Here is a 14455-nt window from a genome sequence, read left to right as displayed (position 1 = left end):
ACCAATAAGTGCGGAGCAATGCGGGTAAACCCGCGGGGCACAGCTAGAAGATAAATATCTGTAGAAGTATACGCTCTGTTTTAGCATTATTCCCTTTATCGAAAGCACTAGATGCATCGAGAATTCTCTGTGATTCATATTTTATTCACTTTATATTCAAGTATGCACTTAATAAACTATTCCGTTAAAGGAATCAATAACTATTGATAGGCTTTGATTTGAATGCAAAACAAGAGTTATAGATTCTAATTGATTTATAATTAGAATACTAAAGTATTACCTACTAGCTATCCACCCGCAGCTTCGCCCGCGCAGTCAAAGAAAAACCCGCATAGTTCTCGTTCCCGTGGGATTTTCGGGATAAAACCTATCCTATGACCCGGGGTAAAAAGTAGCCTATGTCCTTTCTCGGGTATCAAAATATGCTCTATACCAAATTTCATGCAAATTGGTTCAGTAGTTAAGGCGTGATTGAGTAACAGACAGACAGACAGAGTTACTTTCGCATTTATAATATTAGTATGGATAGTATGGATATAATCTAAACTTAATATTCGATTTAGCCATTGACCATTGACTTCTCTTTAAATGTACAACACTCTGTAGTCTGTACTACAAGATTTCGTGTTAAAATTATTGCGTCGAGGGCTATTAGCTAGAGCCTGCGACTTCACTCGCTCAGTACCCGTTCTTTTTTTGAATCCAGTCTATCCCTAGGTATATAAACTATCTCTATACCAAACTTCAGATAGATAGTGAGTACCAGTGAGTACAATCAGCTGCAATTTGCATATTAAATGAGAAAAATTAATCAAATTGTCAAGTCTCGCACCCCAACTATTTACTTTCATCGAAGACCTCTGTACCACTGAACCGCCAACAGAGTTCTTTTCATGTTATTATCTTATCCTGACATACTCCGTCATGTTATATAAAATTAGCCTATACCATAATCTATGAAAGCTGTATTTTTAAATATTAGTTTCAAAGTGTTAAATGAGATAGCTTCTCCCGCTCAGATTTCCAAACGAATGACAAATTGGACGATTGGTTGACAGCCCCGACGCGGCGCGCAACAAATGGCGGGAAAAAAGGGAAATGTCAAACATGACAGTTCATTTTACGTTAGCTATATCTGTGGTTGAGTGAATTTCTAAAAAATGAGTTTGGTAGGTTGTGTTTGGTTTATTAATTTTCGTCGCATGCATTTAATAATTATGACATAAAATTATTTATTAGAATTAAAATACATAATGTGCAAAAGCACGAAAAAATACGAACTATGATGATTTCAACGAAAGCATATTATTATAAATTATAATAAACTAGAGGTCCGCCCCGGCTTCGCCCGTGGTACATATTTCGCAATAAAAGGTAGTCTATGTCCTTTCTCGGGTATCAAAATATCTCCATACCAAATTTCATACCAACTGGTTCAGTAGTTTAGGCGTGATTGAGTAACAGATAGACAGACAGAGTTACTTTCTCATTTATAATATTAGTATGGATTTTCAGGCATTATCGTGCTAGAGTATCAAAGATAACAATAAAAAACCGTCATAATAATATGTAAGTATGCTTTAGCTAATATTTCGTTTAAACTATCAAAACAGTAATAAAAACTATTTCAGCGAGCGCTGAAAACTTTGAAAGCCACACACATAATACATAATATTATAAATAAATATTTGTTGATACTACAACGCTTTTAATATTTATATTTATACAATGCTATGTGCATCGGTCCTGCGGGCTATGTGGCCTGCCCACTGCCATTTTAGTTTGGAGATTCTGAGAGCAATGTCAGTTACCTTCGTTCGTCTGCGAATTTCCGTATTGCGGATCTTGCGCAGGACCGATGCTCGTTGGGGAATACAGGTCCTTGAATGGCGACCAAGAACCGGACGGCGCACTGTTGGACGACCTCCCACTAGATGGTCGGATGATATAGTTAAGACAGCTGGGCGCAGATGGTTAAGCAAAGCCAAAGATCGGCAACTGTGGCACAGTATGGGGGAGGCCTTCGTCCAACAGTGGACTTATCCGGGCTGAATGGATGGATGGAATGCTATGTGATACCTTCTGAATACAGATAATTTTATACTCAATAAAATAAAATTACACATCCTTTTACCATGAAAAAATTAACTTATCTCTACAGATTTCGTGACTAAACCATCGACTAATAAACCTGAAAATAACCAACACAGTCACCGGGAATAATGAGGGCTAATAGCTTTAACATCTGGCCGGGATACGACGATATGTCAAATTGACGTGTGCCCAGGTGCGAGCCGGCCGCAGGAGCGGGTTGTAAACATGAGAGATTGGCGGGAAAATCTGACCATAGACATAAACGTCAAACTTTACTTTTTTTTTAAAGTGTGCGAAGTATTTATGAAAATATATTTTTTTCAATGTAGCAATAATTTTAGTTATTAAAAAATGTTTATTCCGGTGTTTATGAACTGGATAATCAAAATATAATATGCTTTCAGTTATTCTGATAGCAAATGGTACTTTGCTTAACTGTTTAAAATAATGATAATTAAGTACTATTTTTTTATAAAATATAAATATAATGGGTTCCGTATCATCGATCTCGGCTAACGAACCCTTGTTTGATCATTTGCAAGTATCTGGAGTATCTTTTGTCCGACACAACTTCAGTTATCAAGTTATAATCAATATTAAAAGATACGAATTTTAACTTGGTGTCGGCCTTTTCAAGCATGTACTTACATTTCAATTACTGTTGTTATAATTAAGCTTGTATTGAACTAGCTGCACGCTTTGACTGCTCGCGGATTGTAGAGTCAGTAGAGTTATTCAGTAAACTATAATGAACTATCTTTTCACACAAATTCAGAAAAAAGGTTCTGCTATTGTTAGTTAATGATATATCAAGAACATTTCCTAGAACAGGTAAAAAATTAATATATTATCTAGGTAGGTACCTACTACAATATTTATAGGTAGTTCAAAAGTCGGTTTTTTCATTATAACTTATAAGAGTAAGAAACAGTACCTAGCAGATTAACGCATAATTATTAAATGCCTTAATTTCTATAAATTCAAATATCCTCAATTTGACACCCTCAAAATGTGCCAATTTCCCGCCCCCAAAAATGTGCCGCCCTAGGTTTCAGTCCGTTAGTATATCCTCTAGTCTCCGGTATCCGAAAAGTAAAATGAATGAATAATCAATAAACGCTAAAGTACATAAATTAAATCTGCAAAACATGTGCCACGACAATAATTTCGACCGCACTAACATTAACATAGTTTCCATTTAGAATTACGCTTCTTAACATTTCTGCGCATTTTATTTACATAATATGTTATTATTGTTATTTAAAGTGAATGAAGATATAGTTATTATAATATGCAATATGCATATAATATACTTGCGACATTGAGTATTTGTGTATCTTATACCTATATTCGTTACTATTACGACTATTATTATAAAGACAGTAATAATTGTATTTCTTTTTATTTTAGAGGGCGTTAGTACACCTAACGCATTCGCGTGCGGCAGCGAATCTCTGCGAAACTACTGCGTAGCGAAATATCTGCGGAACGTTAGTACACAGCAATGTTTTCGCAACTTTTTCGCAATGTGTCTGTGTTGAACAATCAATTTTTGTTCATTATTATTATGGTATCTTAAGTACCTATTGATCTTTATTAATATTTTTTTATCCTAAAAATTGTGTTGTAGGTACGTGTTTATCATCCATCATCCGCCCAAAAAAATATCCTAATGCTATACTAACAAAGATTAGGAAAATCTTTAGTGCTACGTGCTGTATGAAGCTATCCAATTTCTTCAAAACACAACACTATAACGAAAAAAATAAAATATACCGTCCGAATTGACATCCTCCTCATTTTTTTGAAGTCGGTTAAAAAATAAATTATAACACATCCGATGAAGCCAAAGCGTCAATTAATCAATCGTATTAGCTCCCTTTCATCAATGCTGATATAGATGGGTTAAGAATTGCGCTTTCATGGCGGCTTATAAACTAATCTTGGAGTAACCGGATACATTGGAAGCCAAAAGAGTCCGTCATCACGGCACTCCAGGTAATTGTTATTTATTGGAGTGTGATTGATTGTATGGCTTTGTAGAAAAATAATAGAAATAGAGAGCCTTTATTTGCCACAATTTATCATGAAACAATTATTATACATGTACTGGGGGTTCATAAATCTGTAAGAACTACAATAATCATATGGCTTAGAAAAATCTTATACGATACTTGTCTTGCCTATGTTTCAATGATAAGGACGCTGGATGATCTCATATAGAACTTAGAACTAGAATAAATAATTAAAATTAAGAACTCGTAAATATTAATAAACCCCTTAGCAATTTCTGATTGTAAATAAAAATTTAAAATAAACTTTTATTGGGCTTAAAAAAATAATAGAAATTAAAAGCTCTTCGTAGCTGCGAAAATCTCTACTTGAACAACAAGTACAAAATATAGGTTAAATAAACTCATTTACCAGTATTGTAAATATCTGTTACAATATGTTATATTATACTGCAACAAATTTAAAATTACAACTGATGTAAAGTATGTCTACATTCAGAGACAAGGAAGAAAAAAAATTGTATCATTAAAACATATCATAAACATATAATAAATCTGTAGAAGGGTCAATTCTGTACGTTGGAAAGTAAAAAATAAATAGCAGGGGGTGTTACTCGATCGATACCAAACCCAAATATGTGATTAAAATTTTTATTTATAAGAGATGTCATTGTCAGAGTTACTCAAAATTGAGAAATAAACCATCCACGCGAAGACCGACATCCGCGCGGTCGGAGTCGCGGGCGGAAGCTAGTCTTTAAAATATATACCCTGTGCCCTTGTATGTCCTTTAAAAATTCGATGTTCCTAGTGTTTTGTCTCTCATATAAAAATATATCGTTTTCTCATAAAAATAAATCACATTTATGTCAAGTCGGTTAGCCACAAATTGGCAGCGGTGTTTGTGTGATTGATAATACCCTGGGAACCAATTATTATTAGAGTACTATGATATTATTGATAAGACATAAATTTTGTGTATTATTTGTATAAAATAATAATAATTGTATATTTTACAAAAACAAAAACTTTTTTATGAGTGGGTAGTTACGTCTTTTTGAACCAACAAAAATCATTTTAGGCTATTAATTTTAGACGATGGTAAAAATGTGGTATTATGAAAATTTTTCTTCGTTGCATATTAAAATTACACAAAACATTTCTTTATCACGACATATAATAAAGGGGCACTTTTATCTTCAACATATAGCACGGGGTATGCTACGAATACCGTATATGAAAAATACGCATAATAAACAGAAAGGAATGCAAAAAGCTTCAAGTAATGTTTTTTCATTCTCTCTTTCTAAGCTCATAAACAATTGTAGAGTCATCGCATTAATTCCTGATATGCTTCTGATATTTATGGCTTTATTTGTTAGAGAGATTGCTTCTTCATTCTTATGTACAATTGGTACACAACTATCGGTCGAAATAAATAGCCCCATATACTCTACATAAACACTTACCTTCAGGAACCTGTTAATTTTTTTTTTTTTAATTATACACAATATGACTGTACCACTCACCTTTTACTTGCCCTTCAGTTAACTTCAATTACTTACGTACCTTCTGTATTTATCATCTTTATCTATTAAATTACCTATCTATATCTCTCTGCCATAGTAAAACTCTTTTTACTATGTCTCTACGACTAATCTGCAAGAACAGTTTCTCATATATTTTCCCATACTAAATGACCTACTATACTCTATATTCTACCACTGACCACTTATACACTAATTTTCTTTACCACTCACCTTTTACTTACCTATACTCAAGTACCAACGTTATTTCTCGTCTCTTCCCATACTAAATTACCCTATATCTATAATATTCCACACTTTATAGAGGTATACCACTGACCTGCAAAAACAGTGTGAACGCGACCCACTGATAGTACTTCCCGTATCGTCTGGTGGCCGTCCCCGCGCCCCGCACCCCCGGGTACGCGCCCGCTTCACCAGCCACGGTGAACGTGGAGTGGATCCAGCAGTACGTGTTCAGTACGTCTTCTGGTATGTCCCTGGAAAGGCAGGTGGTTACTGACCAAGTTGTGGTTAACTTGATTGAGGTTTTGAGGTTTGAACTGCCATCCGCTTATTCGTACCTATATCCGTGGTGGAGCGCGTAACTTGGTAATTGATAGGTTTAAGTTTGAACTGCACACGAAATTATATATTTACTGACCTAGCATTGTGCTTAAGATATAATATCTTCTAAATTTTGAAAGAAAGTAGAATATGAGGAACAAAAGCCGTATCGAAGAAATTTAATGATCTAAAAATAGCACGCAATTATTCATTATTCAAATTATGATAACAATAAGCAAAATAGAAATGAACAGTTTTTATTTTAACAGGTGAGATTAGACAGGAACATTCCACATTACAATTTTTAAGTAATGATGTCATGAAAAAATATACGAAAAATAGCTGTAGTGTAGGTACCTAAATCCTAAAATTTACAAGGCTTGTGCGAGGCTACAGGGCTCGAGATTATATCTCGAATTATCACACAAAACAAAATTCCTTTATTTTCTTACGTACTTAAACATGATCCTGAACCTTTTAAATTTTTCGTTATAACAATAATAATATTATGTCAGTTCTCAACTCTCATTTAAATGCGTGTTATTTCAGGACATTTTAATCTATTGTCTAACTTCTTTGTGAAACCTACATTCTTTGTGAAAAGCTAAAAAAACATAATTATTGTTGTTGTGAAAAAAAATAGCAAAAAAATAACTCCGTACGAAAATTTATTATAGCGCCATCTATTACAACACGCTCGTACTAATGTCTCTGCACTATTGTCACTTACCTTGTGTGTATGCAGTCTATGGGGTTGCCCACGAGATGGCGCGTGGTAAGGGCCGCGCTTGCCGCCAAAAGAGCAGCCGTTGTAGCCCCGCAATGAAGACGAAATGCTATCGAGTCGATTTTCGGGTTTACCCCTTGCTGGAAATAATGTTCTTTTTAATAATGGTGATAAGAATTTTACAGCGGTACTGTCCCTTCCGTTTGCTATAATTCTTTTATGGCTATTTATAGAACAATGATGGCTCTTGGTCTTGGACCTTCGCATTTACTCGCGTATATTTAATTTTAATACAGTCCATTTTAATGGCTTTGTATAAATGAAGTAACTCTTAGAAAATGCTAGGTAAGAGGTTAAAAAAAAAACTCTTTTAGCTCAACGGTTGAAGCTGTCTTCACAGTTTCAGGAATTTAGTTGCGAATAGGTAGAATAGAAAACACAATTTTAAATAATTTATCAACAAATTCACATCAGGGCACCAGAAACTTATTTATTTCAGTTTTCCCTGCACTATAAACAAAATGGAATGATAGTATATTCACTGAATTCTTCCCTTTGGAGAAACAAAATGTAATGGTAAAGGTAATATTTATGATGGTGGTGGTGATTTCGATAATGAGGCCAGTATTCTTACTGCTGCTGATGATAATGATTGTGATGCTGGTGAGAGTAACGATGAAAAAATGGACGATTAAGATGAAAAATATTTTGATGATGATGATGAGAGTTGAAGTAATGATGCAAACAATGATTAAGCTAACGGTGACTTTGTCCTTGATGATTGTGGTAGTTTTAATAATGGTGTTAATCTATAACCCATAGCAGAAACGATCATGATAATGCTTGTAATAATATACACACGTGTGATAGCAATTTTAATGACGCCTACCTCTATAGTAAAACATGTCTCTGAAGATGATAATTCTTATGATGATAAAAATTATAAGGATGGTATAAAGATAATTGTTTCTAAGTAGGTAATATAAATCTGCTGCGGCAAATAATCGAAATAATTATTTGCCTCAGCAGATAACTATGATACAAATCTTTGAAGATGATAATAATTGTGATGATGATGATGGTACAATGCTATTAACGTTCAAGATATTATATAGATGACAAGTCTGATGATGGCAATAATACTAATAACGATCAAGATACAAATGTTTCTAAAAATAAAAAATGTGTGCGTGTACACACGTAAGAAGTGAAACTTCTTTATGACCTTATTTTTCAAAAAATAACTTACTATATGCAACTTTACAGAAATACGTCGAATCACGCGTGGTAGGGAAAGAAAAAGATGGCGCGTAACGGAAAAATGTCACGCGTAACGAAAAAATGTTGCACTAAATTTTTTTCCAACCCCGACAAAGAAGTTTCACTTCAATAATATTGAGCTCACCCCTCCAGCGAGCAACGCGTAGATGCTGGTAAGGATCTCCATGGGCCTGCGCGGATGCCCGGCGCGCTCACGCCGCCGCCACGCGCCCGCGCCGCGCGCGCCCGCCACGCCACGCCCGCGCCGCCCCCACGCTACACCTGACTCTCTGTGCAAATACAAGCATATTATTAGGGTATAAAGACTACTTGTACTAACGTAGTGTACTTATATAAAAAATAATAATAATATGGAGTTTCTTGCCGGTTCTTCTCCATAGATACTGCTTTCCAAATAAATCGGTGGTAAATGTTCAAATATGTAATGACGATTCGAAAGTACGTCTAAAAGAAATAGAATAAATAAATGTTTGAGTTTGAAATAATACACCTGACTCTGTTCAGATACGTGTTATTAGAAGTGTCTAATACTGTAATTATAATATTATGTTTATTACGAGGAATCTTTTCAGATCGGTAGATACGTATTTCGTAGACCAGTAATAAAGTCTACGAAATACTATAGTGTTAATATGATATTTGTAATGGTAGTCTGCAACCTGTAATATTACTAAGGTTGTTTTTAATATACTATTTGTAATTTTAAAAGATTACTTCACCAAACTCTCTTTTATAGATCGATAGATATTATTACAAAGGTATACGAAAGACTGTTCTTGTAATATGTTTTGTAATTAAAAGAATGCTATACCTGACTTTGTGTGTAGAAAGATACGTGTTATTTTATTAGCCTACGAAATATTGTTTTTAAAATAATCTTTATGAGGTATCTTATAACGTGTAAATATTTAGTTTATATTAATATTTAGAAATTAAATAGACCTCTACACCCGACTCTCGTTTACAAATAGACATATCTATTATATAGGTAATATTTATTGCTACCAGTCTTTAATTTGTAAATTATTCCAAAATTTAAATGAGCATTACATCTGACCTCTGTTACAGAAATGCATTTTTTGTTACAAAAATGCAGTATTTCGTAGACCCCTCTACGAACTACTGCATTTTTAACGCGATGCGACGTAAGTCGATGTCGGTCCCAAAAATAGAGAGCATTAGATATTTGCTCATTTGTGTTTCTAAAATAAATATGAATTTGATTGAAATTAATTCGAGAAGAGAGAAGATTAATCTCTCTTGAAAAACATAAAAACTATGAAAATGGAATTGTTTAAGTTATTCATTTTAAAATAATATTTTAATTTATAAAGTAAGTGAATATTTTAGAGTCCATTAATATAGTAATAACTTACAAGTAATAACTTATCATTTGCATATTAGTTACTATGAATAAACGACACCACTAAAGCTAAAAACCAACAAGTCGTACCATCCAAAGCTGTAAAACGTACCAAAAAATGGCAAAGAAAAGTTCGAAACCTACTATGATGCTGTTTACAAAATATACAAACAAAATTCACCGCAGTTACAAAAGCTCAACTCGGGTCCACATATTTATGTAAATAGGTATACGTGGCTCAAGTAGCCCTCAGGTCTTGTTATTCATTAGGTGATCTACCTGTTGAGCTTTCAAAAGTTTCGTGAGATGAAAGGTGTACGAAGATTTTATACTGCAACATACCTACATAACATACACCGTATTTTAAAGGATTTGGAAACAGCTAACATTAACATACCTACAGAATAGTATTATTAGGAGAAAAGATTTGTTACTTTGTAGTGTATAAAATGAATATCTAATTGGCCTGTTTTGAAAAATATTTAACTTCTTTGGCAAGATTAAAAGATACCAAAATCGTCGCCTTACTCCATGACGAGACGGTATTGCCATGACGCGATCTGAAAATTTTACTCTCAACGCGCCTAAAGAAGTTTCACTTCAAAAATAATCACCAAAGCACCTTATAATCACTCTAATTAAAAAGAAACAATTGACTTTCAGAACCCATTATTTCAGCAAGGCACTTTTAAATAATAATAATCAAATTATACAACAATTACGAAAGGTAACGAAAGCAGTTAGTTTGTGCAAAGGTAATTTGAATTTTCTTCTTGTATTTTTTTATATGTATAGCTTATGACCGCCTCCTTTCTGTAGTAAATGCGTGAGTGTCGAATATTATAGTTGCTTCTACACGTATAAGCCATCCTGGCTTTGATTTCCGATGGAGACTAACGAAAAGAATGTCTCGATCAGACAGGACACAGAAGGCTGACCACCTACTTGTGCGTATCATCAGTGAATCAGGTACCTACATGCTATACCATACAAGAGCACAGAATTCGCTTTTTACGTACGTAAATACTAACATTGGTCTAACTGCCTCGTGTCAAATCTGCTTCTATAGGTAAAGCAAAAGTTGCCCTTATTTTTTTAATTTAATATAAACACCATATAAGTCATTTTTATGTCTATTTTACATTATTTTCATAAACGCGAGGGTTTCGGAGATTGAATAGATTTGACTCTTTCCAATAAACTTTTGCATGTGAAAGAGTAACAAACATCAATGTAGGGCATTATCGGCCCATCTGATCAGGATGAAATTTAACAGAGGCACAAATTATATCCTACATTAGGACATAATATTATGTGCGAGTAAAACCGGGGGATAAAACTAGTGAAATGAATTTAAAAAAGTTAAAAGTTAATTTTTAATTACTCGACTATACAGGTTAATATATTTTCTTAGATAATGTGATAGTTTTAGAAGCGCTACGAATACAATAAATTAGAAAGGTGAAAGACTTTACGTTAAATTCTACACTGCGATCAAAATCTTATCAATCATGGTTCAGTTAAAAATTCAATATCTAAATACTTTTATTTTGTCACTCAATTTAAGTTTTTAGTAAAAAAAATATTAAATTGAAGTTTAAGCTAAATTGTTTCATCACAGATAGATATAATTTATTAGCATCAATACAGATAGAAATCAAAATAATCAATACGAAATATTTTAAGCATAGAATAGGTAATTTTAAAAAGAAAAACAAATAAATAACCAAATGTACTCACCAATAGAAAATAAACAACCGCAAAACAAGAGAATGGCGCGAAAAAGAAAATAATTTGTTAACGTTCGGCGCGCGTGGATTTACCGCCGGCTGCGATCTAAGCCTCAATGAAAACTAAAAACACAGTATCCAGAACACCAATATACAAATCCACAGATAAACCAACCCATTTTATCAACCAACGGAACATTTCGTCAGATCTAACACGACAGTTATACGTAAATTAATTCCCGCTATAAACGTAGCTACAGCATATAAATTATATATTTTTTATTTTCATATCAATTTACAATTTAACGAATGCTCCATTAGCTCCTTGATATATGTCGCATTGGCATGGTTAACTTCGTTTAAAAAATGACAAACGCGACGATTCTAAAATCCGGCACATCGATTTTCTCATTTATATGTACGACCAAAAATCGAATTTGGATGGTCTCCAAATAGTCCAGTTACCGTTGATAAATGAGGTGCCCGATGCCCTTAAATATAATGCTAATTTACACCGATCTCCCCATTAAATAAATAGTAGCGCGACAATTTTAAGAGCCGCGGCCACAAAAGGGGTCAAGGTCATAGAGCTGAGCCTAGTGGTATTCCAGTACGCTTTCTTTCGAAACTTTTGTCTTTAACCCAGATTAATACTTATAAACTACGTATAACGTTAAGCAATAATCGTTTACATTAAAAAATTAACAAGAAACCGTGATAAAACGGACGTCAAATAAAATAGCTATGGTTAAATATGTCAAAAGCTGCCCACATGTCGAAAGGGAAAAAGATTGACGGCGAGACAACTGCGGCAGTTTGTTTAGAAGAAATCTCTTTGTCTGTTTGTGCTGAACACTGAATCAGATGTAAATTTGGAACTCGGTCAAACGCCTGCCGATTTGAATGATCGAAAAGTGTTTATTCAACAGTTTAATGGCTAATTATCAACTTCTTTGAACGTCAAGTGAAGTCATTGTGAGTTTTACATTGATATGAGTTAAACATTTGTTACTCAATAGGTTTACTAGGAGAGGAGAAATAGGATTTCTAGAATAGACTGGGCAATTTTTTTGTTTGACAAAATTTTATGAACCCATTAAATTACCTATGTAATTTATAAATATAAATTTTATTTATCGTCAAGCGATTAATGTTTCCTCTATAAGATTTTTTTAATACATAACATGACTATAAAGTATTCAACACATAAAATATTTTCTGATGATTTCTGACACGATCAGTTTTTAACGTATATGAAATTTAATTTAGTCGCTACTGATTTTTTTAATAATGCTACATAAGAAATTTAATCTAAAAACACACGATACGAATTAACAATATTTTATTAATATTATGTAATAAGGATATTAACATGTTCAAATAAGATTAATCGTTTACCAATCCAAAAATATACCTCCAAACAAAATTAACAATGCAATGACGAATCTTGATGACAGATATGCATTTGAACCAAGTCTAGAACACGTCTAGATTCAAGTCTATCGATCTAGCTGCATTGTAGCATCCGTTGCTATTATTATCTCTAACCAATTTAGTCTAACATAAACACTCTTTGATTAACACTGAGCCTTGAACTAGAAATAATCCGATAATGAATAATGTGCTAAAAATACAAACTACTAGATTTATCCTCACGAGGGATTATAATGTGGATACAATATTGAGGTATGCAAAATTATGTCATGTTTGCGTGAGACAAGATATAGGTACCTACACAATGTGTAACAAGTCCAAAATGACATTGATTGACAACAGATGTTGGAGATGTATTTTTGTCTGGATGTTCAAGATATAGATGATGGGATGGTAAGAAGAGAATCATTTAAAATTGGGTTACTTTTGATAAAATTTGCAAGAGTTTGTTATGTTTTCCTGTGAACTTGTCACCATTTGAATCAAACATTTTCAGGGCAAATCCAGAATTATAGTATGTTCTTCTAAGTTTTGAAATACCATTTTAACACTTTCTACGTTACTTCTAACTACTACTAGTATAATTTGTTTTATATTAATTCCACCTATAACATTAACGGATTAACACATCAATTCCTATCACGACATGCAGATGCTCCAAGATTTACATGTCTCTGTTAACCATTGGACATATCGATCGACTTGTACCTGTAACTGAATCTGCATATATCCTGCAATTAATCCCATTTATGTGAACACAATACCTCGATACAATCGTATTGTCTGGCCACATTCTATTATCATTCTATAGACGATGTACGTGTGTATGATTATAAAATGCCTCGTGTGTATGGTTTTCTTTATACCTCAAAGTTCTTCTGTAGTATTGTAGGAGAAACAAATCCTCTTCTTCTAATAATATGCTATAGTTCTTCTAATAATATGTGCAAAAGACTGTTAGGTTCTAAATAAATGATGCATCATTTAAAAGAATAAAATTTGTAATTGTGGATCGCTGCAGATAATTGCAGATATAGAAGAAAAGAATAATCGTTACGTATTCAATGTTATACTATTTACGTAATAAATATAGCCATAAACTACTAAAATTACATCGGTTTCTGATTCAATTCGTAACTTATTGTTTTTGGTATGATCTTTTTGATAGACGTATTTTTTTTTTAAATAGGAGCTACAATCTTAATAATGTCATTTGCAATTTTTGATTGGGTGTCTGTTTATCTATAGTCTATACTAATATTATAAAGAGGAAAGGTTTGTATGTGTGTATGGTTTTCACGCATAAACTACTGGACCGATTTTGATGAAATTTGTCACAGACAATCTTTAGACCCTGAGAAATAACATAGGCATACCTTTTATTGCGAAATGTGTACCACGGGCGAAGCCGGGGCGGACCGCTATAATTACAGTTTATAAATGGGAACAAGAAAACATGTTAAGTAAAAAAAAATAAAGCTTAGAGTCGTTTGTTTGTGATAAAAACTATTTAAATAAATAAGTACACATATTTAAAGTTCGCATTTAGTTTAGGAATATCAACGTTTAACTTAGTAATTAATGTTAAGGGTACGTGTGCTAATTTATAAGTCTAGTTCACGAATGCAAGGTTATTATATGTGCTAATATGAAAAGTCGAACATGCAAAAGCGAATAATTTTAAAGAGAATGTGACTTCATCTAGGCATAAAACATCGTTT

General features: G+C 33.2%; 2 protein-coding genes across 2 annotated transcripts in view; both read right to left on the bottom strand.

Moving 5' to 3' along the window:
- Positions 1-1974: 1974 nt before the first annotated feature.
- Positions 1975-6303, bottom strand: LOC123698900. Its single transcript, XM_045645722.1, has 5 exons — positions 6297-6303; positions 5973-6151; positions 5710-5765; positions 5576-5585; positions 1975-2082 (listed from the first exon to the last, which is right to left on the bottom strand). Exons 1-5 carry the CDS (start codon positions 6301-6303, stop codon positions 1975-1977), a joined length of 360 nt encoding a protein of 119 aa, XP_045501678.1.
- Positions 6304-6925: 622 nt separating this feature from the next.
- Positions 6926-14455, bottom strand: part of LOC123698792 — a 48953-nt gene continuing 41423 nt past the window's right edge. The window contains exons 3-4 of the mRNA XM_045645567.1: positions 8332-8476; positions 6926-7066 (exon numbers count right to left, since the gene is read on the bottom strand). Coding sequence (XP_045501523.1) covers positions 6926-7066; positions 8332-8476 — 286 coding nt within the window. The remainder of the gene's footprint in view (positions 7067-8331; positions 8477-14455) is intronic.

This window comes from Colias croceus, chromosome 2 (genome assembly GCF_905220415.1).
Source record: "Colias croceus chromosome 2, ilColCroc2.1".
NCBI classification, from domain to species: Eukaryota; Metazoa; Arthropoda; class Insecta; order Lepidoptera; family Pieridae; genus Colias; species Colias croceus.
This window is presented reverse-complemented; position numbering and strand designations above follow the sequence as displayed.